Consider the following 26,893-nt stretch of genomic DNA (forward strand, 5'->3'; position numbering starts at 1 on the left):
GCATAAGATAATTATCGTCTAACGAGAAAGTTGTTAAGGAAAGCATATGACACAAATGTATCAATGGTATAATGATTTATTGCCCTTAACAGCTAAAAGTATGATTGATTTATGACCCTCATAAAAGAAGGGCTGTCATGCTGTAAGTAACCCCTCAATAAACTACGGCCAATATGTTCCAACCAAATACGATCTGTGCTATCCTTGCGTTATTGGGCCAGCTGGAGGGGTTTACCACGGAGGGCTTTGGTTAGCTAGTATTTCGTGATCCTGGATTCTCCAGGCCCGTGAGCATTTGCTTCCGCGTGTTTGGTGAGGAGCTCGCGCGCCGCCTCCTTAAGGCGTTTGCCTGAACTACAGCCGGAGATCCCCCCCCCCCGCACCACCTCCTTTGGGCGTTTCCTCGTTTCTCGGCTGGGGGGAATGTGTGTGCGCGGATTAGTAGTAACCGACACACTGACAGCCGTGCTGGGCTTGCAGCACTTTGGACCCCGCCTTCGAGAAGAGAGAGGCGAGCCCGAGGGAGTCCAACCCCGGCCTCTCCAGCCCAGCCTCTGCTTCCTCTCCTTTCCCCAGCCCTCTGCAGCCCCGACCCCTCTATCTGGATAAAGACACTGCCTGCCGTTCCCTTGGCACGTCGTAGGAAGCACTAAGCTCTTCCTGTTGTTTTGGGCTCGGTGTTACCACGGTACATATTAAATACACACTATACATTTTGCCCGGCTGCCTGTGCCCCTCGCCCCTCCCTGCGGCCGGTAACAGTACCCGCTGCGGCCGAACCTCACCGGCCCCTCCATCCCCTGTCTGTCCGGCCGCCGCAGCGATGCTGCAGTTCGCGCGGAGCCTGCTGCTGTCCCGGGCCGCCTGTGAGGGGGATCCCAAGGCCAGGTACGCCGAGCTCTTCAAGAAGCTGGACCTCAACCAGGATGGGAAGGTGGACATCGCCGAGCTGCAGGCCGGGCTCCGGGCTTTGGGCACGGCCGTGGAAGCGGATGCCGAGCAGGTATGGGTTTAAAAGAGAGGGGCTGCCTGTTAAGGTACAGAGCACTTACAACATATATTTCAAGCGACCAGACTGTTTTCGGGCCTCCAAAACTGGTTCTAGATTTTTTTAATCCAACATCAATCCTTTGCATAGTGAGACTTGTAGTTTCACCTCCCCTATGATGGCTTTGGCTGACACGTCACAGGATGTAAAATGCTTTAAGCGCGCCCTGCCTCGCACCGCCTCACTCAGTAGTTGTGGAAGAAAATCTTAGTGAAAGAAAAGTTGCATGTGAAATTTAGTTAAGCTACATAAAAAGGCAGGTTTAGCTGGGAACGGGACGCGTGGTTGGAAACCAGTGCCTGTCTGCTGTCAGGTTATAATATACTGCCTGTACTTGCAGAATCTGTTGTGGGCAGTGCTTTAAATGGGCCGGTACTGTCCGGTACTGAGTACCGGCACTTTTTTATTATGAGAGGGAGAGTACCGGCACATCTCAAGAAAAACGTAATACTTTTGATTGGAGAGTACCGGCACTTCTCGGAAACAAGCAGGTACTCTGGCACGGAGTACCTGCACTTTAGGGCACACTCAAGTCCGAAGCACCAGTGAACTGAAGGCAAAGCCGTTGTTAAATCACTTGACTCGCCTCATCCAGTGCTCTGCTTGCAGGCCTGACTCTGTAATTCTTGTCAGACCGCTCCTTATTTGCCCCTTGCCGCTGAACCACAATGACCAGTTTTAAAAGAGCAGTTGCTCCAGTTTCACTAGATATTCCTATAAATAACAGAAATCTTTATCAACACCTCTAAGTAGCTAATTGAAAAAAAGCTCTTTTCAGTAAAAATAGACAGTTTACCTTAGGTTCATGTCTTTTGATTGTTAGTTGTTTATTGTGTAAGGCTTTCAATATTTAATAATTAGGCTTACCAAATGACTTCGATTTGATGTTAGGAGGACTCCTTGTTTCTAGTCCCGATCTTTCATTCACACTAGAGATTCTCGGATTTGTAGTCTAAAGTTTAGGTACATTTGGATTGCCACATCAGAAAACAGTGATTTGTAAAAGTAGAAGCACTGGAACGGAAAAGTTTGTCTCCCTGACACGGAGCCCTAAAAAAAGTAAAACTTACATAAACATATTACAAACCAGGTCTGGTTTCACAGAAAACCTCTGACATCGCAACCTGAATAGTTTAAAATGCTATAGCCGTATATTGACATTCACTTTACAGCTGGACTAGTCAGAATAAATTCTTTCCTCCATGAATCAAAATCTTCCATAGCACTGACACCTTTGTCCTGCCACCAGGGTATGGTTTACTCCTCTGATATGAACTGCAGGTGGGTTTGGGAGCTGGGCCCAAACTTTATGTGTGGTCAGCACTCTGTGGCTAAGGTCCTACTATCGCTTCTCAGATTTGGGATACTGCAAGTTATCTCAAAATGATGTAACCTCTTAATGTTACCTAGCCCATGGGCACTTGGCACTATATCGGGGGAAACCCAGCATAGACCCTAATTTGTGACTTGCAGTACCTTAACTATATTAGGTGCAATGGCTAAAGAAGATACAAGTCTCAAATCTACATTTTTTAAAATTGCAGAATGGTCACAAGAAGAAATATTTAGTGCTGTATATGTTCATTTGAGTAGCCTGATTTTCTTAATAGATCTTGATGGTTAATGTTGAAGGATGGAGTAGTCTTTGCACTGGTCATTCTACATTAATGGAGAGTGACTGATGTGACTGCTCAGAGGTTGCTTGCGGAAATAGCACATTAATGCTACAGTTACGTTGTCTGATTGGTAGTTCTCCACACCCGATCACAGTCCTACTCTTCAGATATTTTTCAAGTGCAAAGTTCATTCCGCAGTAGTAAACTGTGGATTGTACGTGGTTACAGTGTGCCAGCAGTCGTGCATGGGTGGTGTTATTGTCAGAGAGAAAAGGTTTAGAAAAAAAGGCCACACCCAGATCTTCAACCTGAAAATCGAATAAGCCATGGCCTAGCGACATTTGTGCATAAAGGTTGCATCTGTACAATGAGTTTAACCTCTCAATGCAGAATTATATTACACAAATCAACCATAGGTGTGGTAAAAGCCCTGCATGCTTCCACACTACAGGGGAGGGGCAATATGCAGGGGGTGCAACTATCTTGTTCGTCTGAATTTCTCTCAGACTTTGGATTTATCTTTGATTCACGCTAAGATTGAGGTAATATTGGTCAGTGACAGCAAAGAGTACGCAGTACCTTGAAAGTGGGCCCACTGCAGAGTTACATATATTAACCAGTGCAACCCCTTTGGACCAAGTGTATTCTTGTTACTGTCAATTATATAGTCCTGGGTAACATTTTTGGATCTGGAAAACTGAATTTCTCAATATAATTTTATCTTGGTGAGTTTGTAGTTGTTTCCAAAATGTATACTCTTAGTTCCCTACTATTAGTCTGCACTGTTGCACTTATATGCAGGAAAATATGTACTGGCAATAGTGTTTACATTGTCCTGATATATTTACTTTTCAGATTTTTTTTTTTTACCACACAGACATTCCCCTCTCTGACTTTCTCCCTGAATCGAACTCTAGTTTCTCAACATTGAATTTTAAATCTCAAATCTCTAGGTCTGATTCACAAAGACTTTGGTATGAGTGGGTATGACATTGCAATTTAATCTTGTACAGCTCCTGTCTTACTTCTAAAACCCAGGAGTACCACAAACTGTCATAACAACATTTATATGAATTGGACCCATTGTCTTCACCCGAGCTGAGACATGTTGCCTCTGTTTACATCCTTATAGGATGGCCTCTCCAGAATTGGCAGTCAAGGGAGGAAAGGCTGCTCATCTCCAAATATCTGTTTTAGATAGGAGATGCAAACCCTTCCCTCTATTTCAAGTCAAACCTGTCAAGCCGTGTGTACAGCTCAGGACCTGGTTGTGTGGTTTGAACCAATGAAGCATTGTTCATACAGTCACTGTAGGAGCCCAGCTAGTCATCTTTGAATGCTCAGTCTTTGTTTAGCGACATTTTTATAAATGTGATCACTCATTATCATTCTGTCTAGTGGAAGAGGGCAGTGGTGGAGAGATTGATGTGAAGGAATATGAGCGGGAACACATCTTTAATGTGATCATTTCTAAGTGTTTTCAATAATTCTTGATTAAGTTCAGGAAAAAAATCATATTTAGTGTGTGTGTGTATATATATATATATATATGTGTGTATATATATGTGTGTGTGTGTGTGTATATATATATATATATATCATTTTAAGTAAGATGAAGTTAAGTTACACTAAACTTATATTTACAGTGTCCAACAAGCATAAGTAGAACGAAAGAGCCTCCATATAGCGGAACATTAACCTATATCTAGTAATACATATCTTTTCATATATTGATTTTATGTAAGTTAGTAATATTATGTAAACCACCGGCATACACATAGCAGGAGTTATTATTATTATTATTTTTTTCTTAGCGTGACTTTGAAAAATATTTCTAAAAATTGAAGGTTAATACAGCAAACTAGTGATCTCAGTTTTTCTCTGAGCTACCTTTGCTGACTTGTCTTGTGCTTCTTGGTCCTCCTTACCAGGTGAATGTGAAAGCAGTTCTCTGTTTGAAGATTTGTTTTGCAAGGAGGGAAACACTACACAAAATGGCCCTCGGCATGGACTGATTTTTCTTGGGTATCCACCTGGTGAAGCCAGTATGACCTAAGGATTGAGTTACTTACTATTTGTTTTAATTGCCACCCACAATTCTTTGTTTCCGAAAGAGCACTAATTAAGTCACGGTTTTAACAAGTGTTTCAGCCTAGGTTACTTCAAATGTGGAGTGTTACTAGACTGCTCTCGATCTGAGAATTATTTAGTGTAGCGTTGTAGTAAAAGGTCTTTAACCTCACCACTGTCTTGAATCTAGGGTACAAAGTTTCCGGTTTGTGTTGAAACGTGAAGCCCTAAGCTTTAGATAGGCATATGTGTCGCACTTCTTTATTTACATTGCCAGTTTTATTAGGAAATAGAACTTCCACCAGCAGCAGATCAGGTCTGCTCAATATCTACCCTCAACGGCTTGCTCAACTGTCAAACCATTTCTGTGATATCATACGTTCTGTGACCTCATTCTACGGGCCATGCTGCACGTCCAGTTGCAGACAACCTGCACCGATCTTCAATCTCTCTCTCTCTCTCTCTCTCTCTCTCTCTGTCATTTCTCTCTAAAACACTTGCAGAGAAAAGATAAGAAGGGAAGAAAAAAAACAGAGGGGTGTTGATTCTCTTGCTCTGGGACCAAGGGATGAGAGGGCCCACTTGGACCACAGTTATCACTGCATTTTGCTACCAAGCTGCGGCTGAGTGGTGGGGCTTTTCCCTTGCCTGCAGTAGGATTCATGGCACTCTTGCTATGCCACTCCTAAATCAATATTTGTTTCTGTTCAGATTAGGCAACCCCCAGCCTCAATTGTTAGTCTTATTAATTAATTTGCTAGGAATTGTGTCTCCTTTCTTCATTGTAAATCCCTTAAGGATTGTTTTGTCTTGGTTGAGAACGCGACGTGTGCAGATGTGGAGAGCGAGGAGTGGGCTACCAGCCAAGCAAGGAGGACGAGAGAGAGTACAGGGGCGAAGAGTGGAGAGGAGCGGCAGAGGACAGAGACGGAGGTCGAGGAGCGGCAGGCAAGAGGCAAAAGGCTGAGAGAACTGAGCTGTGCCACCAGAGGCTGCTGCCATGCCACCCACTGCCTCCCGAGGCTGAGAGAGCTGTCGCCCGCTGCGTTGCCACTCACCACTTATTCCATTAAGCGTAGCGGGCACAGAAGTGGGCCTTTGGGGAGAAGAAGCCAGGTACCCAGGAGCCCAAGAGGTATGCAATCCCCCCATGGCCCCTCATGGTACCGTTGCTTGGGGGTCTGGAGAGCATAGCCCAGTGTTGTGGGCCAGCCAGTGGAAGTGTCGGTGAAAGTGTCAATAATGTGGAGCCACGGCCTATACCAGCTAAACAACTAGCTAAAACAGCTAGACAAACCCAGCTAAGCGAACCTGAGAACCAAACGTAAAACCAGCCCAGCCTAGCCCAGCTTGGCCAGTGTCCCAGCCTCAGCTTCATAACAGACAGTTTTTCAGCGGATTAACAACTGGAGGCAGAAGCAGTGAGATAATACAGCTTATACATGAGGGGAGCAGGGGCTCAGGCAAAGGTAAGGTTTGGGGAGTGCCGTGTGAGGAGAACGTGGAGAAGTGGAGAGCGACAGCAAAGTTAAAGCAAGAGATAAAGTTTTTCTTTCATCATATTGTTAGAAGGCTTATAAGCTTAATAACACTCATAAGTTTGTGAAGTTGTGTTATAAAGACTGTTTTAAAGGACACTAATGCATGTTAAAGGCAAATTGATCTTAACGAGTATATCAAGCATTTTAAGTACACAGTCTGGCTTGCCACCACAGAGGGTGAGCTCTGCAACACAGCGGAAGTGGCCCGGCTAGTGCTGGGTGTGGCTTGCAGGTGTTCTAGCAGTGTGCTGTGCTCGGGTTTTATACAGTGCTAGTGTGGCTGTGACTAGAATAAAATGGCCTACATCGCTTTAACTGCTGGTTGTGAAAGTATCGCCTAAATGGCAGAACTGTTTGATAATATACGTGTATCTTGTAATTGCACAGCATCTACGTTGATACGTTGATAATTAGCCTTATACAAGTTGATTAAAAAAGGAGCAGCTCAGCTCTAAAATAAGATAGGGACGTGTAAGATGAGTAAATACAAGAACAAATAAGAGGAGAGGGCTGCAGACTGGGTAAACAGTAAAAAAAAAAAATGTGAAGGTAAACTCAAGGGAAAATGAATCTCTAACATCACCTGTGACACGAATGTTTGAGAAAGTATTGAAAGTGCAAGAAAAAATTGACTTTTTAAAGGATCCAGTGGAAATAATTTTCTCTACTCCTAAGGACACAAATTTACTCACAGCACCAATTACACCAGTAAAATCTAGTCCAGTACAAATGAATGAAGAAAGGGGCGATGTGAGAGAGAACTAGCTAGGAAGCGGTTTAAAAAACAGTTTTAAAAACCAAGAAGATTAAGTTAAGGAGACAAATGAAGATAATGTGATGTTGAGGTGGGGCTCTGTAAGCGACATGGATCTTTTATCAGTATTGCCAGAGTCACCTCCTCTGAAAAATAATCGAAGTGAGAATATAATTCCTCTATTGAAGAATGGATATCCAATGCCAGTAGAAGTTATTGTGGAGACTGATGGGAATAAGGCAGGGGAAGCAAAGATACCTTCTATCAAACCAGATTAAATGGCTAAATTTGATATAATTGAAAGAGAAGTGGAGGGCAACAATCTAGTAAGAAAAATTATTGAAGCGCCTCCAAAATAACTCACTGGTAAAACAAACTCGACAGGAGAAGCAGGCCCCACACAATATCCAGAAAGAGTCTATAAACCAACAAAATGAGAGACGGCCTGCAGCTGACATAGTAAATGTGTGGGCAGTTATGTTTAAAACATCACAACTGACTCTCGAAGCACTTACATATCAATCAGACAAAATAGATGTCCAGATATATATATATTGAATATAATGGCAACTTCGATATAAGGTATTGATCAGAGACTTGCGGACCTAAATAATCTGATTACGCTTGCACAAATGCTTGCAGCAATAGCAAATATTGAATGTACATGTGCCCCAGTAGTGGACAAATTGAAACCAGTTCCCGAGGTGACAGATACTGTAATTGAGGATCTCAAAATGAACAATCCTGTGGTGAATGTAAAAATACAGGAGGAAGGAAAAAAGTGCTGTGGTCCCAAGAGGGAGGACAAAAAAGTCTTTGAAGGTAACAAAGTAAAAAAAGAAGAAAAAGATTATTCCAAAAACCTTAATAGAGAAACTAAGTGTAACAATATGAAAAGTATTGAGAACAATATGAGTGATGTTAGTGGAAGTTCTGGAAAAACCCAATGTACCTGATGTGCAAGTAATAAATTGTTCATTAGAACAGGGAATGACAAAAAAAACAGAGAAAAAAGTTGCGTAAAACCAGAAACCAGCAACAAAATAAGCTCAGCAAGGTTGGAGGTCCTAAATGTGTGGCAAAAGAAGGAAAAAATTGGTGAGATGACACCGGAAAAGGTGTCAAAGGAGATAGAATGTTTAAAACTCTTTCCAATGTTTAAATAGCAGGAGGAGGATGCTGATGTTGGAAAGACCGCAAATATAAATGTAACTGGGGGCACGAATCTTGAAAAAAGTACAATGAAAGTAGATAAGTCTCCAGCAGCACTGCCCCTAAATAATGGGAGAAATATAGTGTCCAAACAGGGGACCTGGGACCAGAAAAGGCAGAAAGTAGAAGTACTTGATAGTGTTTGAGCCTCTGGAACTGTAGGTAACAATTATCAATACCAGCAGATAATCAGTGACGTGAATAACAAGTAAGTGAAATTGCAACTCCCAGATATAAATGACTGTATCTCAGAAGTACAGAGTGTAATGAAAAAATATATGATGTGTCAAGTATTGGACTATGGTGATGAAGGAGATCGAAGGAAGATTAAAGGAACTGTGAGTAACCGTCTAGTTAGAAAATCAGCAGAAAAGGAGGACTGGAACTTTGCTACCAAATGTTTGATTTTATTATGTAAAATAATCTTTACATCCATATATAAGACTAGAGGATCACATGACATCCTGAACCGGGGGAATATATTGAACTTACTGCATGCAATTCCATCACTGTTAAAATTAACCTTGAGTGATATAGTGTCAAATGAGTTTCTGGGCCATACTGAGGGGAGGGTGCAGGAAGCCACTATGGTTTCCTTTCAAAATAAGTCACTAGCACAATCAGTAATGCGATTAAAAGATATTTTGACAGCTTGGGGGATAGAATTATCTTTACCCCCAAAAGACGTGTATCCAGTACAGTTTGTGCTGGTAAAAGCCAAAATAAACATGGGGAGATAAATAATACTCAGTTCTCAGATCTGCAAGAGGAAGGATGGAGAAGCCTGAGGAGTTGCGCCATCCCCTATGCTATAGGAAAATGAAAGGGGCATACAAGTAAATGTAGATTGGCTAACATGGTAAATGTTGGACATGACCTAATGGGAGTAAGGTTACAACTAGACAGTATGACCTGCTATCCATCAGTTCATGGAATATTAATGGAGTACAAACTAAGTCGCAGAAGAAAGATATAGCCTTGTTGTTAGAAGGAAGTTGGAAGATATACCTCCAGGAAGCATGGGCGCTTGAAGTTTTTGATGTAGTAGGGTATGCCGGTTATTACAGACCGGCAGTTAAAACAAAAAATCAGGGGCAACCAAAAGGAGGGTTAGCAATCTTTATTGAAATAGCATTAAAAATTGAAGTAGCCCAGGTAGCTTTAGAAAAGAATAATATTCTGGTGCTAAAGCTGACTAACTGGATTAAAGATACAAACACTCCGTTATATATAATAAATGTGTATATTCCTCCAAATGCAAAAATAAACTGTTAAATAGTATCATTAACAATGTGATGTGATAATGGCCTTGTTACAGGAGCCATATCTACCAGATATTTTAATAACAGGGGACTTTAATATGGATTTAATGCACTTTTTTGAGCGCGAAGATCACGTAATTCAGCAAGATTACATATAGTCAGTCCCCCTCCGCCCCAAATAAACAGGGACCCTATGAGAAGAACATGTGATAAAAGGGCAAACAGCTTAGTAAAAGACTTAGGCGGTCATTCTGACCGCGGCGGTCGCCGCCCGCCAAGCGGTTCCCGCCGAAAGACCGCTCCGCGGTCAAAAGACTGCGGCGGCCATTCTGGCTTTCCCCCTGGGCCGGCGGGCGACCGCCAGAAGACCGCCGGCCGGCCCAGCGGGAAAGCCCCTTCAACAATGAAGCCGGCTCGGACTGGAGCCGGCGGAGTTGCAGGGGTGCGACGGGTGCAGTGGCACCCGGCGCGATTTTCACTGTCTGCAAAGCAGACAGTGAAAATCTTTGTGGGGCCCTGTTAGGGGGCCCCCGCACTGCCCATGCCAGAGGCATGGGCAGTGCGGGGGCCCCCAGGGGCCCCACTGCACCCGTTCCCGCCATCCTGGTTCTGGCGGTGGACACCGCCAGAAACAGGCTGGCGGGAAGGCGGTCGGAATCCCCATGGCGGTGCTGCAAGCAGCGCCGCCATGGCGGATACCCTGGGCCAGCGGGAAACCGGCAGGAAACCGCCGGCTCCCCTTTTCTGACCGCGGCTTTACCGCCGCGGTCAGAATCGCCCAGGAAGCACCGCCAGGGTCAGAATGACCCCCTTAGAGTCTTTAGGTATGTGAGTGTTAAATGGGAGGTTTCAATCAGATAGCCCACCGGAGTGGACTTATTCTCAGCTATGGCATGTTCCATAATAGATTACACAATGGTTACGTCAAGTCTCCGTGGTAGGATAAAATCTTCTAGCATTAAAAAACACTGTGTAGTTACCACGGGTAGCAAATAATCTTGCTTTCAGCGCAAGTACAGCATCACCAACATGCACCCTTGTTGTTTGGGGAAGATACTACAATAAATTATTGAAGGCTGATATGATCTAATAATTTGTACATCCAAAGCAAGGAGGTAGCTGAAAGTTTAGTAAATTAAAGTTTAGTTGGCAGATATGGTAATAAAGTTAAGCAGTGGGCACATTTTCTGAATAGAATAATGGAAAAAGAAATAGCACAGAGATCCAAAAAACTCCCTCGAAGAAGGTTAGTGCAGGAAAATAGGGTTAGAATATATTTATCAAAACATCAAAACAAAAGAACTCAAGGCAGTTTTGGAAAGTTGTAAATGGAATAAACAGCCCACAAAGCACAGTAGTTAATTCCAATAGCAGAACAGACATGGGTACATTTTATATAAGAACTATTAAAATTATCATCAATTGGGATGTGAGAAGAAGAACTTATATATATATATACGAATACCAGGAAGGAGGGATTAGAAACTAAAGTTTCTGTTATAGATAGCTTTTTGGAGAATCCGATAAAGAAAAGATTATGTTCCAGGCAAGATGGCACCCTGGGACCAAATGGGTTACCCCAAGCCTTGTACTCATCTAATGTGGAACTATGTGTACCAGTACTAACTACAGTCTATAACTGTGTGTTGCAGCAGCAGATAGTGCCAGATTCATGGCGGGGGTCCATAATATACCTTATATGCAAGAAAGGTAATAGGAATTTACTAGAAAATTACCAGCTGATTACACTCAAAGATATAGAAGCAAAGTATTTTGTTAACTTACTACTGGGTGAATTACATGATTGGGCAATAGATAGAAAGATTGTTCCACTAAATCAAACAGGGTTTACACAAAGAGTTGGAACAGAGATTAATATTTTAACCTTGTCCCTGATAATGAGTAAGCAAATTCTAAAGAAGCAACCAATGTATCTTTGTTTTGTTGATTTTAAATTGGCTTTCGATTCTGTGAATCGGAATTTACTGTGGTAAAAACTTACAGCATTGGGTATTCCTTCTGGTCTTCTTAAAGCTATTCAGCTCCTTTACACTGATAATTGGGTGAGGATACAAATTGAGGACAGAGCTGTCTTGTCAAGGAAAATATGTACCTTTCAGGGACTAAAACTAGGCTGTGTCCTGGGACCCTATCTATTTAACTTGTTTTTTAGCAGATTTGTCAGAAGAACTCAAAGTAGTAAACTCACACATACCTAGACACTAGTCCCGATGTCTATCTCTAATCTGCTTTATGCAGATGAAGTTCTTCCTATAAGCCAAACATGGATTGGGCTACAAAGATTATTGGGAATGTTATCAGATTATTCACAGAAAACTGGGTTTATAGTAAATTTAAAAAAAGATAAAGGTAATGGAATGTAGCGAAGGATAAATAAAAAGCCTAGATGGTTTCTGAATGGAGAACAGGTGGAGCAAGTACAATCTTGTAGATATTTGGGAGTACTGTTAGATGAACGTAGATGTTTTATCCAACATAAGAAAGAACTAAGAAGAAAAGGCATACCACTGCATTTAACATTTTCAACCTTAAAAAGATCCTTGAATGGCCCTAGCATTTTACCATTATTAAAAGTGATGTCAGCCAAATTGGCACCTGGTTTAACTTACAGTAGTGTAGCACTGCGTGGACGCAATGCCGTATGTTTAAATACAATTATAATAAAATCATATAGGCAGCTTTTTTTTCCTACCACCAAACGCATCTCTGGCACAAATACTTTTGGAGTCCGAGTTAGTAACCCAGATTATAGCCAGAAAAGGGGTCTACGCAAAAATCTGGGAAAGAACAAAAACAAATAAGAAGAGTGATCTGTGCCAGGTGTTGTGGCAAGAACTTCAAAGAAATAACAGGACTCCTGCCTCTCTTTACTTGGATCTGGCAATAAATGATTATGGGTTGCATGAAATCTAGGAAGGTGATTTATCGGTAGCATATTTGAAGAGAGTAGTAAATAGTAATATAAAGAGGCTATCCTTACTGAAAAATAAAGAAGCATTATCAAAAAGACCACATGCATGGGGGTGTTAAATGATTATAAGCTCATTCGACATCAGTTGTATTTTGAAGTAGGCTGGTCCCTTGTTTTAAAAATGGGATTCTTGCAGTTTCGATTATTGAAGCAGCCAGGTGATAACAGTGACTACTTAAGAGGAACAGTGAGCTTGAATGAGAGTTGCAGGTTATGTAAATATGGGAAGAGGAATTTGATACATTTTTTTTATGTCTTTGCCCAGCCTTAGTGCAAGAAAGAAGATGCTTGTTAAAATCTCTTTTTAATCATTGTGGTATACAAACATGTAGACAAGCAGTAATGACATGTCTAAAAGTAGATGATCCAATTTTTAATTCCCGTATGGTGACATTTTTAAAGGAGGAAGAGAAGAACATTTTAGTAAATGAGAGGATACAATCTCTGCTGTAGCCGGATGGTGGATAATAAGATATTGTGAATTTGAAACAATCACCACATGAGTTTAGTTCAAGATTGAATCCATGTTTTTTAAATTTGCCATTTTAAATTCCATTTTCTTTTAAGGCATTGTAATATTTATTTCTCCTATATTATGGTGTTGTGTTTTTTATTATGGTAACATGTAGTATATTTTTTGTAATGGTTTTTTATTAACTGTACAATAAAGCATTCATTCATTCATTTATGGTTGTTGACTTCCATGCATTGCAAAGCATTTACATATATATGTTGTCAGGGATGCCTTCAACCCCTACTTCAGCAGTTTGAGTTTGGGGATGGGTGCTTCACTGCAGTTCTCATTAACATGATTATTTAACTCTTGTTTATTGCTCATTTTACTTGCCTTGCAGACTACTAGTCTCTGAACTAAGACTTACAAATACCACTGAAGGCGAGTAGCATAAAGCCATGTAGGATTGAGGTCAAATGGCAAAAAAGAGGCTGGAGGGAAAGAAAGGAAAGAGGAATGAGAGAAGGATGGATCGGTCAGCACTAAAAATTCTGTATCCAATACCTTCCGATAGGACGCGCCTAAATCTAGGATAGGGAGCTGTGTAGTTCTGATTGGGACTTTGATACTCCCTCGTTGGAATCTTCTCTGATAGATTGATAACATCATGTTGTGATACTGGGGCATTCTCATAAGAATGACAGCTGAAAAGTTTTTTTTTTCAATGCTTTATATAAGAATTAGTTTGCAAATACAGATAAAGCGCCATAAATAAATTAGCAGCAAGACGTTTAACTCGTAAATACAAGGAACTCAGTACAGTTCTCAATTAAATCCAGCATAGTTTTGCCTACTAAAATGGGGAATAAGGGGGTCTCTTGTTGGCAATTCACACTCTTGTATATGGCTTTTGAAAAATAGGTGCATACGTTCAGTGGGAATACATAATTCTCAGGATTTGAACCAATGAGAGACATGCTAAAAGAACCATTTTACACATAGTATACATTGAGATTTTCCCAGTGTAGTGGAACACTGAAATTCAACCGTTCTTGAGCTGATACATTGTTAACATAGTCTTGGATAGCAAGAACCATCATTGATTAACAGTAACTCAGAAGTATCTGCTTATACAAATGTAACTAGTCAAGTTTTATTTGGAACTGGAATCAACAACCGTCATCACGTGATGTTGTGATGTTAAAGCAAGATGGAGGTCAGTGTAAACACAACTTATTGTTAGCATAAGCTCTGAACACGATGCTCTTTTTATTAACAGAAAAACAACGCTCACAGTTCCCCCTCCCTCATGATGATTTTAATCATTACCCAAATTGTTAAAGTTTATCATTCATCAGTTGTGGATTATTCTGCTTTGTTTCTCCAAGATTCTTCAGGGTGTCATAACTTTCCCTTCATATCACTTCAATCTTGACATCGTCTTTTCCGCTTACCTCCTCTTGTTGCTGACCGCTTCTTGCACCCACAACTCATTCCCTTATGTGATGAAATTCCTTTGCAAGATTTCAAAAAGGATGAGCACGCATGCGATTCCGATTAGGATGAACAAAAGAGATGTTAACAGTAACTTCAAAATGCCTCATCCAACTTTACCTCGCCACTTTCCTATCTTAACAAATCCTCTACAGATAAAGCTGAAAAATTATCGTAATCCTTCTCAGGCACCTGTTTCTTTGAGTTCAATTAGTTTGTACGTTATGTTTGTAATCTTAGTAACATAGCTGCCAAGCTGGTTAACTATGCGAGATATGTATACATAGCATTCTTGAGCATGAATGACTTTTCAAACTCCACCTTCCTTCGCAAGGAGTAAGTCCAAAGCAAGGCTATTTTTGCACACTCATAGCAAGCCATTCTTTATTATTACGGTCAGTGCTTCTGCAGTATTAGTTGCACGTCAATCATCTAAAGAGGACAGTTTTCTAATCTTTGCATCGTTAAATAGTAAAGCTATAGCGGGTATAAGTGCTCCTAAAAAAAAAATTAAAATCTTCTTAAAGCTTTGCCTGATATATTTCTCAAGTGGGTAATCTAAATCATTGCGTCATAGGCACTAGTTAAAACTAATGCTGCATAGCAACTACATACCCAGTTCGGCGATAATTGGAAATAAGCCAGTTTACTACATACATAGTAAACACTCTTAGTGGTAACATCTAAGTTCGAGGAAGTTATCCCTTCCACTAAATATTTATGTTCACCTTCAATTATTCGGTCTTTCAACTGTCTTGTTTCCTTTTGGCTGTCTTATCATACACAATGCCTCCTTCTTTGTAATGTTAATGTTCAGCCTTGGGGGTGGGTCTTATAAGATCTTTTTCCCTTTCCCACTAATAGGTTCTGCATTGGTCTTACCTTCGCCCCCTTTCCCCTTCTGTTCGTATCCTCTTGTTTAATTCATATACAAATATCCTTTCATCTTGGTTAACTTTCAAGTTATGTCACACAAGCTATGATTAGTAGTGCTCATATTAGTCACAGGCGTTAAGAATCCCATCATCTGCTCACACAGATCCCTTGATTTTGACCTTTTTGTGAGGGGAGGAATGTGTTCAGTAGCCCACATTTTCAGATTTTCCCCATTATCAATAGGTACATTCTTTAAAGAATCATAAAAATCAGAGTAGAACTGTTTAATGGTGTTCTGGTGATAAGAGATTATGAAAGACAGCACATGAAAAGGAATAGGATAGAGGTAGATGAAAGTAAGCTGCTGCTGAAGCATGAAGATAAGAGCACACATAGCAATCCTCAACCTCCATGACCTTTACACACTCAGAAAACATCTGATGAGTTTTATTTTATGAGGTCCAGCTATTTTTAAATTCCACTCAACCCTTCTGGCAGTGGACAAAGAAGAGGTGTTCTGTTCAGTCAGAAATGGAATTAGCAATTAAGATGCCTTTAAATCTTATTCTTGTCACATTTGCTGTGTGTTCAGAGACAGAGGTCAAAAGTCAGTTTGTCTTCTTGCAGTGCAAATACTTTTCCTTGTGACTGCAGAGTTCTAGGATTTTGTGGTGAACTGTCTGACCTATGTGCAATGAAAGGCTTTTGGTATTACGTTTTTCCTAACACACAACATTTATATAACTAAGTCAACTTTACAAACATTTCAAAATATATTTCAGTAGTTGTGAAAGACCACTTTTTTCTACTTCTGTGTGATAAAAAAAATATTTCAATTGAAAGAATAAAAAAGTCAGAACACTTTACTTGATGTGCAAATGATAAATGTTTTCTGAAACCCAATAGTCACAGATTATTGTTAATACACTATATAGCTTTATCAGTAAAGCTGCAAGTTGGTGGGAAGGTTTTAGGACATTTCTTGGAAATTTACTTTCTGTAAATGACAGTGCGCTACCACATCATGCTTTAGTAATATATTTATTAAAAGTGAGTGTTTAAACATAAACTGGGAAACACTCTTGCCCTGATGGCAAAGCTATTAGTAAACTAAGAGACAAGTCATGCATGGATCATGTGTACCCTATATGTGGGCTAGATTTATTATAAATGGAGCAAACGTGTAGTGTATTTAATCAAACAAAAGATGATTTTTGTTTTACAGCAGAAATGCTGAACTCACGTATTTGAAGGAACACTCATATGTGAGAATAGAGAAAAAGGCGACTATAAAATACAATATTTGCCTAGGATCTCACAATTTGAGACCTGTTTCCGGGTCAAGTACATTACAGCTAGGTTGAGTTGATTATTCAAGCAACTCGACCTGCAGGTCTAGTAACATTTTAATTATTTTTCGAGGCCTGAGCTGTAAACACTTTCATGCAGTGGGAGATTTGATACTTACTCTCTGGTGAAGAGGGTTTGGTCAAAAGGGCAAGGGTGAAATGAGTTGCAACTTGAGAGTTATCTCCTCCCAGCAAATAGACATCCAACAGCCATCTAATCATAAACACTGAAATGTCAACTGCCAAAGTTATGACTATAATTTTGCAGTGTGATGACACCTTGTTCAACTTAGATCAAATCAAGGACATTTTACTAAAGAGTTAGTCCACCATATGCTGCCCTATTGTCTTTACTCTATCTCAAAATCTAATAGGATTTTTATTCTGCATCAGCTGGAGCCCCAAGGAGCTACCGTCCTTTAGCTGTTAACCTTGCTCTCTAATCACCCTCTGTGAAGTTTGTCAGTTATTAGCATACATGATCTACGTTCTCATAAGTCTTTCAGTCTCAAGGAGGTTTATCTGGATCTGTCTGACAGTCATCAAAGTCAAACTTGATCTTGGCAAGATAAGTCCAGTCTGGACCTGAGGACTGGCGAATCACCATTATTCTTCTCTTTGGTCACTTAGTATTGGTCAATTCCAAGCCAGTGCGATGAACATCAATCTGGTCTAGCTATTCCCGGTCTTCCAACTCACTACCTTCCTTAAAGGTCTTTGGCCTTAGGTGTCAATAGTCACTTTCTGGAAGTAATCGTTTTTGGACAACCTTCTTTGATATACTTGAGATTTCTGGTTTTGAAGGATTCACTCTCCTGGGTGGACTTTACTAATGCAAGTTCCACCTCTGCTCCCTGGGAATGTTGTTCCGGTAAATTAGTCTCAGCCTTCCATGAATTTTCACTGTCCCGGTGTACGCATATCCTCAATCCAGTTGTGGTATCACGGCAGTTGCTAGATTGAAAGCGAATCAGTCTCATGTTCTGCAGACTGCTCATGATTGGTCTCCACTATGATCCTCTTTGTCCTACTCTGAATCTTCAGACACCTCAAGCCTGGGGTGAGACAATTATTTGGCAAATGTTGACTCTGCTTCTTTCTCTTCCTACCTTGCCCTCTAGGTGTGGGTGGCATGTATCCAGTTTGGTAGACCAGCACACTTGACAGCTGTATTCGAAACCAGGATCACCTGGTAGGAGGCGATGTCAACACTCTTCCAAGGAAGACTTGCAGACATGTTTCTTGATGTAGAAAAATTCACCAGGGTTCAAATCATACCCTGGGGATTTCTGTACTGCTGGAGTTGTGACGTTGACCTGATTAGAGCTAGAACGCACCACTTCGGACAACCCTTTTCAGTACTTGAGCACCATGTCATCTGTGGTATTCAGAAGAGCAGATGACCGGGCAGAGGGCATTATGCATGGCTTTCCCCATCAACACTTCGCATGGCGAGAGTCCATTTTGTTTACATAGGGTACTTTGGATACTCATAAGTACTAAAGCAAGGGCATCAGGCCGTTTGAGCGATGTAGAGGTGCAAGCTTTGACCAATTTATTTTTGATAGTCCCATTCAGCCTTTCTGCAATCTCTGATGCTTTTGGTCTGTGACTACAACGAAACCTTTGGTCAATTGCTAGAGCTGTATATATCAATTGCATAAATTTGCTCTTGAAGTGTGTTCCTTCATCCTATTCAAGTTGACCTGGCATCCCAAATTGTGGTATTAGCTTTTGGAACAGTAGCTTGGCAACTGTTAACTGCCACATCTACGGATGAGATAAACCTCAACCCACTGTGAAAATTGGCAAACGATGACGAGGATGTACCTCCACTGACTGCATCGTGGTATTTCCTCAAAGCCTATCTGAAGGCGGTTAAATGGACCATCAGATTTTCCAAAGTGACCCCTAGTCACTGCAACCCCCTACCCCCAACATCTTGCTTCTTACATATCACACATCTTTGACACACATTTCCGCCATAATTCTGAATCCGAGATGGAAATGAACGGCAGACCTCACTCATTCTGTCCTTTCCCACATGATTTGGGCCATGCATATGTCTGACCATTGCTGATAAGAGGGAATCTGGGAAGACTGGCTTTCTCTCATTTGATACCCAACTTTCACTGGCATCCTTTGAACATCCCATCCTCTCCCACTTGGCCTTTTTTATTTCTGGGGTTGCATGTTGTAATTCCCTCAACTCACTAAACGTGTGAACAGTAATCAACAACATATTAGTCAACATTCTTCCTCAGTTTCACATTGTTTGTCTAATTGAAATATACTGGACTTGACCACAACTTCATCAGCATAGTGGTTGTCTCTGGTGACAAAATCATTCCCTCTCCTGTGTGAGGCACACTTCACCACAGCACTGTCCTTTGTGAATTGGGGAACCAGCTGAAGTCAAAAATCTGCTTTGCGACGATAACTGATCAAAGACATGCACAACTCCAAATTCATACTGGCTCTCATTATAAATGGCTACTTCTGAAGTACAAAAGGCTCTGGTAATGGCAAACAATTCAGCTACTTATGCGGAAGTTACATGACGCAAGTAAGATGCTTCCACTATTAAGTACAGAGAGCATAGGCAGGTCTTAAGATGCCTTATCAATCTCTCAGACATGACCCACTGACAAAAAGGTTATGGTCAGATTCAGAAAGGGGAACATCCAGTATGTCAAGCCTTAGTTCTGTTCACAACTTAGTTAAAATAATACAATTATTACAAAAATTGTTCTAATACGTTCCCTCTGGGGTTGGTAACAAAGAAGCTGGATTTAGTGTTTTACATCTCTGGATGGAAACATTCACATCTGCCAAAATGATTCTCTCATAGCAGGTTAGGCTGCTTTTGGTCAAATTCAGAGTTCTGGTATGAGTCATGAGGATCTCACAGTGTGGTACAGTTACAATCAGAGGCTAACCCATCACGATCCCCTCAGTTTGTTGAATCCTAAGGCTAACCGCTGCAGCCACTTTGAGAAAACAAGGTAATGCTGCGGCAACTGGATCAAGATGAAGAGTAGCTGAAAAATAGCCAGTGGGACACTTAAGGTCTCCATGAACTTGTGTTAGTACAGACAGTGCACACCCATCTGTTTCACAAAAAAATAGTACAGATTATTTCGTGTAGTCGGGCATGCCAAGAGCGAGAGCACTGCAAAGCAAGTTTTTAAGCTCCTGGAAGGCTATCATACTCATCGCCATTTGGTACCAGGTCATTGAGATCAGCGTGCGTCATCCTTATTAAAGGCTTTGCCACCAAGGACAGGTTTAGGATCCACTGTCGCCAGTATTCAACCATGCCCAAAACATCCTCACTTCTTTCTGAGTGGTGGGTAACTTCATTTTCACAACTGTCTCTATACATTCATGGGACAGGAGTCTTTACACCCTTTGCTCTCTGGTGTCCTGGATATATGGCTTCTTTTTTACAGTATTGCAGCTTTTCAAGTGAGATCTTATGTCCATTTTCAGCCAGCTGATTTACCAAAGCAATGGTGTCCTGTATACAAACTTCTCTAATCGTTGAGGCAATCAGGAGATTGTCTATATATTGTGTTAACGTTGAGCTACATGGTAATTGCAGAGTCCCTAGATTATTTTTAAGAACTTGATTGAAATAGGATTGACTCTCTGTGTACCCTTTTGGGCCCCGCACCACACAAGTGGAACTGGCTCTCTTCATGCAGCGGGCCGAGAAGAATGCCTGAAAAAGATCAGTGACCATGAGCCACTCTTCTTGGGGTATCTGGAATAACATGACAGCAGCACAGAATAGCAATTAATGACAATTTAGTTAATCTTGCAGAGATTCACTTTTTGTTTGATTTCTGTATAGCCGTCATTTGGGAGTTGCATGGGCTCCCAATAGCCTTATTTAAGATTCCCTCCTCTACCATGTTTTCAGTGACAGGAGTAATCCCTTCAGTGGCCTCATGGGTCATTTTGTATGGGCAAGTTTGAGGGAAAATGGCATTTGGACGAAGAGTAGCCTTTAAGGGCTTGGCACTTTTGATCAATCCCGTTTACATTCCAGTAAAATCTCAAATCGCTTCTTTGACTTCTCCCTTAAATTAATTGGTAGGTTTTTACTTGTGAGAGCTAGATCTAGCCTGACAAAGGGCTCTGAAGTCTGTAGCTTAAAGTCCGCATCAGCCGCTTGAGGCTCAATTCCTACCCCATTCTGTATACAATATATGACAAAGTGTAGCTTAGAAAGCAGGTCTCTGCGCAAACACTTCACAGAACTTGATTCACAGATTACAAATTGGTATTCCTCACTAATGTCACTTATCCTTACGGGTACTTGGGAGATAACTTGGTTAGTACGCTGCTAATTTGTGATACCTACCGGACCTCTATTTCCAAGAGGGGTCGGTTGGGTACCTCAACTGTCCTAACCACTGATTGAGTTGCTCGTATGTCTATTAGAAAGGAAAAAGGATGTCTGTTTACCTTTCCCTCCACATTTTGGTCTACTCTGATCCAATTCTAATAGTAGTAGTAGTAAACAGTTTTTATTAGGATAACTATCCATAAAACATTCTAAAACAATAAGAACACCTTTAGAGTATAAAATTGGCTTAAAACCCACTAGTCCCCCATAAACAGCGCACCCTATTCAGACCATTCTTGAAACTCAGTTTGACAGCAAGTATAAAACAGCTTAGACATCTTTGGGGCATCACTATCTACCAAAAGCTTACTGAAAAATCTTAGGAACCAGGTCCGGGAGATCAGATTCAATTCTCTTCTTATACCCTGGACCATAGTACCTTGGGGCAGTGACAAGAGCCTTCTGAGAACTGCCGTCTCCAGGGGATCCCAATCACAAAATGGGGGGGCATTTCTTCTTCGTAAGCCTTCATTATGTGAGTGAGGGTATAGGCCTCTGTATTTCCAGTTAAATCTGACCAGGGAACTCACTACTTCACCTCTCAGGCATAAAAGTACCATTAAACGTTCTCACCTTTTCTCCAAAAATCAACACTTTGACTTTTTCCAGATTAATTTTCATCAAATTCTGTTTACTTTATGCTTCAATTGTGTCTAGTTTTCTCTGTAAACCGATTGGAGTGTAATCCAGCAAAACCTAAGCATCTGCACTTACCAGACAAGAAAAATGCTAATTCCCAACTTTAGGGGAAAATGACTTTGCTTGGACTATAGATGCTGGAAGGTCTTCTAGGAATAAACTAAAAAAGAAGGGGGCCAGAACAACCCTCCCCTCCACCCCACTACCCCCCCCCCCCGTCGAAGTTCATTCTTGATGGGGATTTTTTTTTTAGATAATCTACCAGATTTATCTAGCTTGACCTGTGCTCAGTTATCTGTAGGTAATGCTCGTAATACATTAAGGAGGTCAGTTGGGAGGTTCCAGGAGACAACTTTCCTAGACTTCCCTGTCCACTGTGTTGAAGGCTGTCCAGAAGTCAATAAAACAACAACATAGCCTTTGGTTCACTTCTAGGGCCCTCAAAAGATGGCCCAGAGAGCAAAACAGTGGTCTATGTTTGAGTGACTCTCCCGAAATCCTCCTTTCTCAGTCAGTACAACTTTCTGAACAGCCAGAGGAGATTTAGGTGTGGGGCAAATACTCTCACTGAACTGTCCAAGTCACCTCATCGGACTCTGTTGTGATTCGGTCTGGATTGAACCTATATTCCCTCTTCCTGTTGAAAAAGTGACATTGGGTCACCTTCTTTAGGGCACATATATTGCTTCCTGTCATGTTTCCCATACCTGTCCCCATTCCAGGTATATTAGTACTGTAGTTCGGGGAAACTCCTTGCATTAACATCCGAAAATTAGAGTCTGATTCAGATACTAGAGATGGTAGCTGAAGTCCCTTCATCCATGCACCTTAAGCCAATTGGGTTTGTCCAATCATGAACTTCTCCTTCAATCCCTTTCACTTTGCTTCTAAAGTGTCACTGCAATATTTTGCATACTGTAGGGTCATATCAACCGATTTACTCTGCCAGCAAAAGATGCCTGAATAATTTGGTTATTGATTTCAAGCCTTAGTCCATGTACAAAAGAGGCAAGAAATCCCTCCATATTTTCATCTAAAGTCATTCATCCTACACCACTTATTAGGATTTTCCTAAAGCTTTGGTAAGGAATTAGTAAAATTAAATAGATCAGATCGAGATCAAGGGACATGTACTTCATGCAAAGAAAACTCCTTTACATTTTCCCCAATTGACATTTTACCTCCCTGTCTCCCCCTTTGCTTCATTTTAATTCTTTCTTGGACCACAATTCTCGAATTTTCTCGTGTCACTCGATTCTCTGATGCATTTGATCAGTTTCTTTACATGTGTTCGTAAGCCTCTCAATTTCAGCATCCACCGCTCCTTCTCGCTCGTATGCCGTATTCCTGCATAACTACATTTGCTGTGTTATGTCATTACCACATTCATCCTTGACCTTCTCCATTTTTGCATAGGGCTCGTTTCCCACTCTTGCAGCTTCCTTGCACATATAAAGCAATTCATTTTCTACATAGTAGCCTAAGTAGTCTATTCCCATGTTTCTCTTCACCAATTCCTCAAACTCTGTCTTTAACTGGGATAGGTTTATCCTTGGGGTGGTTTGACCTGCACCAGGTGAGCTAATTGACAAATCTGTGCTGGTTGTCTGATCCCACAAATGCCTGTTAATCGTCCTTCCCCTTGATCTATAGCCATGCTTCCTGCGCTTGGTGCTTAATCTTGTGGCAAACTTTGTTCTGGCTGTCTCTGAGCTGCACTAGCAGAGGTCTCGACTAAAGAAGCAGGAATAATATTTGGCAGGGGTATGGTACTTACAGCTACTGATCTAGGATGTCTCTGTATAGTTTGGGGGTGTGAGAGGCTCCACTGAGGATCCAGCAGTAACTGAGTTCTCGGGTAGCACTGGTGCAGTAGCGCTTGGCATATCCGGGCCATTGTATGGGTGTGGTCTAATGCTAAGAAGCTCCTTTAAGAGTGTATCTTCCCCTACGCAGTGCGATCTTACTGCACGTTTGCCAATACATTTGACTGAACGAACTTCTGTTTCGTTTTGTGTGCTCCTTCACGCTTGTGGCCTGGCGCTTTAAATCGGGTCGCTTATGTAAAACTCTATTATTTTTAATTTTCATTTTATGTAGCAATAAAAGTCCGGTTACGACTTTACAACGCTAATAGCTCTAAATCGAGCAAATGTGAGATCCATTGCATTGCAAATGCTTGTTCTTTCTTGTTATCGGATCTAATCTCTACGAAGCAGACTTTAAGGCCATGTTCCATTCAAACTATCTGTTCCATTTTCTTTCCATTGGGGCTAGACTAACTGTCTTTTTGGTCTGGCAAGATCTTTGCCTTATAGACAAAATCAGCATAGTTTACTAAAGCTATCTGTGACTAATTAACAATTCAATAGAAATAAATATTGAAAACACATACACTCTCAAACAGGCGAACACAGGAAAATGCAGTTCGTTTTTTAAAGTATGTCTTTATAAATTTGCAAAAAGAGCAAATAGTTTGTGGCGGTTTTAATTCCCTTAGGTATTTAATGCCTTTAGGAAATTATTTGTATATATTTATTTTACTCAGTTAATCGTTTTAAATAATTAGCTGACGTTTACTTCGTAAGTGTCTAAAACTGCCAGAGTTCATCATGTTATTGGATAGGTACGTGATTGTAAAGTGTTCAGGTACCAGGATAATGTGGCGTAGTCCCCTCTGCCCATTCCCCGTCTGGGAACAGCTTATAGCACTGCCTTCAACGGAGAAAGTGGTTTTAGGAACACAGGATAAAACTCGTCTTCATTGGAACCCGGATACCCATCTAACACATTTCGAACTTTATTGAGGATAAAAGAGATAAAGTGTACAGTTTGTTTCAGATTTGATTTAAGCGGTGACATGGTTCTCCAGAAATATCATGGCCTGAATAACATGTTTAAAAATACTCCCCCCTTCCCTTTGGGGTTAAATCTGTGCTCAATACAACAGTTTTTTTTTCAATGATAATTAGGACACACTATTTTGGACAGATAATGTTTTGCTAATTGTATTCTGACCTACAACTCATGGGCAGGAGCAGTCCAGGTCAAAGCCTGAGGATTTTGCAGAACTGGCTGTTCTAGAGTTCCCTTTTCCCATGGATGATTTTTTTATTTTTATATATCTCAATGTGACTGACATTTTGCCATATCTTTACACCTGAAAATTATAATCTATATACTTTCCAAATTAGAGCAAGAGCAATGTATTAGACAAACCGCACTGTGAATTCTCAATAGTGTTTAATAAAATAATCCCTATTTGTATTGGTATAAAGTTTGCATTTATTTACATAATCTTTTTAGATCGAGCCTACAAGCTGTCTGTTACAAGGCATATTGTTGGTTTACCAAGAACATAGCGGGGCTTGGAACCTGTCCGTTGCTTACCATTGGTTGGCTTTCCTTGTTACTGATTTGCCTCCTTCTTATAATGCCCCAGCTTTTCAATCTTGTGTTTGTACATCCCACGGAGCATTGTCTCTTTACCATGTGTGATTACCTGGTGTCTGTGCTCAATGTCAGGGAACAGCTTTTCTCTTTTTGTGTAAGCACTGTGAATGCATGTGTATTTCATCCATCTTCCTCATGTTCTTTCCCCACCCCCTTGTTCTGCTGCCCGTCCCTGTGCAATTTCCTCACCCCCTTCAATGTTGTGCTCAGCCATGTGACACCCCCTTTCTCCCCTCTCCCCCCACAGCGCTCCCCCTTCTTGCTTCCATTTCTCACCTAGCCTCCCCCATTGCTGCTTCCGTGTCCTCCCGTCCTTACCAGTCTTGCTTCTGACTCCTCCCATTGCTTCCGTTACCCACTGGGGCACTTAAAAATAAATGTCTTTTTGCACATTTTGTTTTGTTTATAGTTACGGCTCTGATTTGGATCAGTAACTAAAAACAAAAATAAAGTGACAGCTTAGTTTTGTAGGCTCATGCATGCATGGTTAATGTGCCTACAAAAGGTGTTTTGGTTTACTTTAGACATACTGCATAACATCAGGGATGATGTGCAGCGTGACCAGAAACCACTGGTAAAGACAATAGGTCTCAGAGACGCAGCCTATTGGTTTTGCCCATGCTTGTTTCTGACAGGAGCTATTGGGCTTTTTTTTTTTTTATTAACAAAGTTCAATCTTACTCCATTCACCTTCATCTTGCTCTTAGCAAAAGCACATTCCTGTGGAATTTTGGGTTGGTTCGGGGCTCACCACTAACAAGACACACTAGACGAGTGCTTACTCAGATGTACTAACAACACGTTGTTTTGTTCTACTCTTTTCCTTGTGTGTTTTGGATTGCACATGTGTGCAGTGTGTCCTATATGGGAGTTAAGTGACTGTAGTGTTACAAATCTCCCGAGTCCAGGGCAAACACTGGATAGAGGACTAATACATACTAATATCCGTAATTAGGCATCGTAATTAGGGGAATAGTTAGTTGGGCCTGCAAATAATGGTAAGCAAAAAGTACACCGAACATAAACTCTTTCACTCTCTCTCCCGTTCATAGCTCTCTCTCAAGTTTCTTTATTTTAAGGATATCTCTCTGTTGCTAATGCCCTCTCTTGTTCTTTTGATGGCGGTTTCCGATTTCATCACTTTCTTGTGTCTTCCTCTCATGTCTCTGTCTCCCTCCTGGCTCTTTTATTCCTTTGTTTTCATGACAATTTCTGTCACTTGGTGGCTCTGTTTATCTCTATCACTTACTATATGTGAAAGGTGACAGCGGTTAAGAAAAACAAGAAGATGAAGAACACCAGCACATCCAAAGGTGTCGCTGATGACAATTATTTCAAGCCAAACAGTCAAACATGGTGGTCGTAGTTGCATTTGTTAAGAGGGTCTACCAATTAAACTGCTAACAAGTAGTTGTATGGATACAACACCAGTTTACCACCGGGGGTGGGGGGAGGGGGAGGGAGAAGGGTATCTTGATCTTTCCTCTCAGAGAGTTTTTGTTTGAGTTGTTTTGAGAGTGTGAGGACTACAGAGAGAGTGATTACACCTTCAGTCCAGCCCATCGAAATGACAAAATATGGATAGTCATGCATATGATATTGAAACAGTCACTTGTGTGTATTTCATATGAGTGAATGAACTCATGATCTCTTGTACATGTGTATTAAAAATAGTGCGTGCAGCTTAGTAACCAGTGGGCAGGTTGAGGGAGGGGAATG

General features: G+C 41.1%; 1 protein-coding gene across 1 annotated transcript in view; it reads left to right on the forward strand.

Moving 5' to 3' along the window:
• The first annotated feature begins 394 nt into the window (after positions 1-394).
• Positions 395-26,893, forward strand: part of SLC25A24 (solute carrier family 25 member 24) — a 253,836-nt gene continuing 227,337 nt past the window's right edge. Inside the window, exon 1 of the mRNA XM_069232406.1 lies at positions 395-1,003. Within this exon, the coding sequence (XP_069088507.1) occupies positions 824-1,003 (180 nt within the window). The 5' untranslated portion in view covers positions 395-823. The remainder of the gene's footprint in view (positions 1,004-26,893) is intronic.

The sequence above is a fragment of the Pleurodeles waltl genome, chromosome 4_2 (genome assembly GCF_031143425.1).
Source record: "Pleurodeles waltl isolate 20211129_DDA chromosome 4_2, aPleWal1.hap1.20221129, whole genome shotgun sequence".
Classification (NCBI taxonomy): Eukaryota; Metazoa; Chordata; class Amphibia; order Caudata; family Salamandridae; genus Pleurodeles; species Pleurodeles waltl.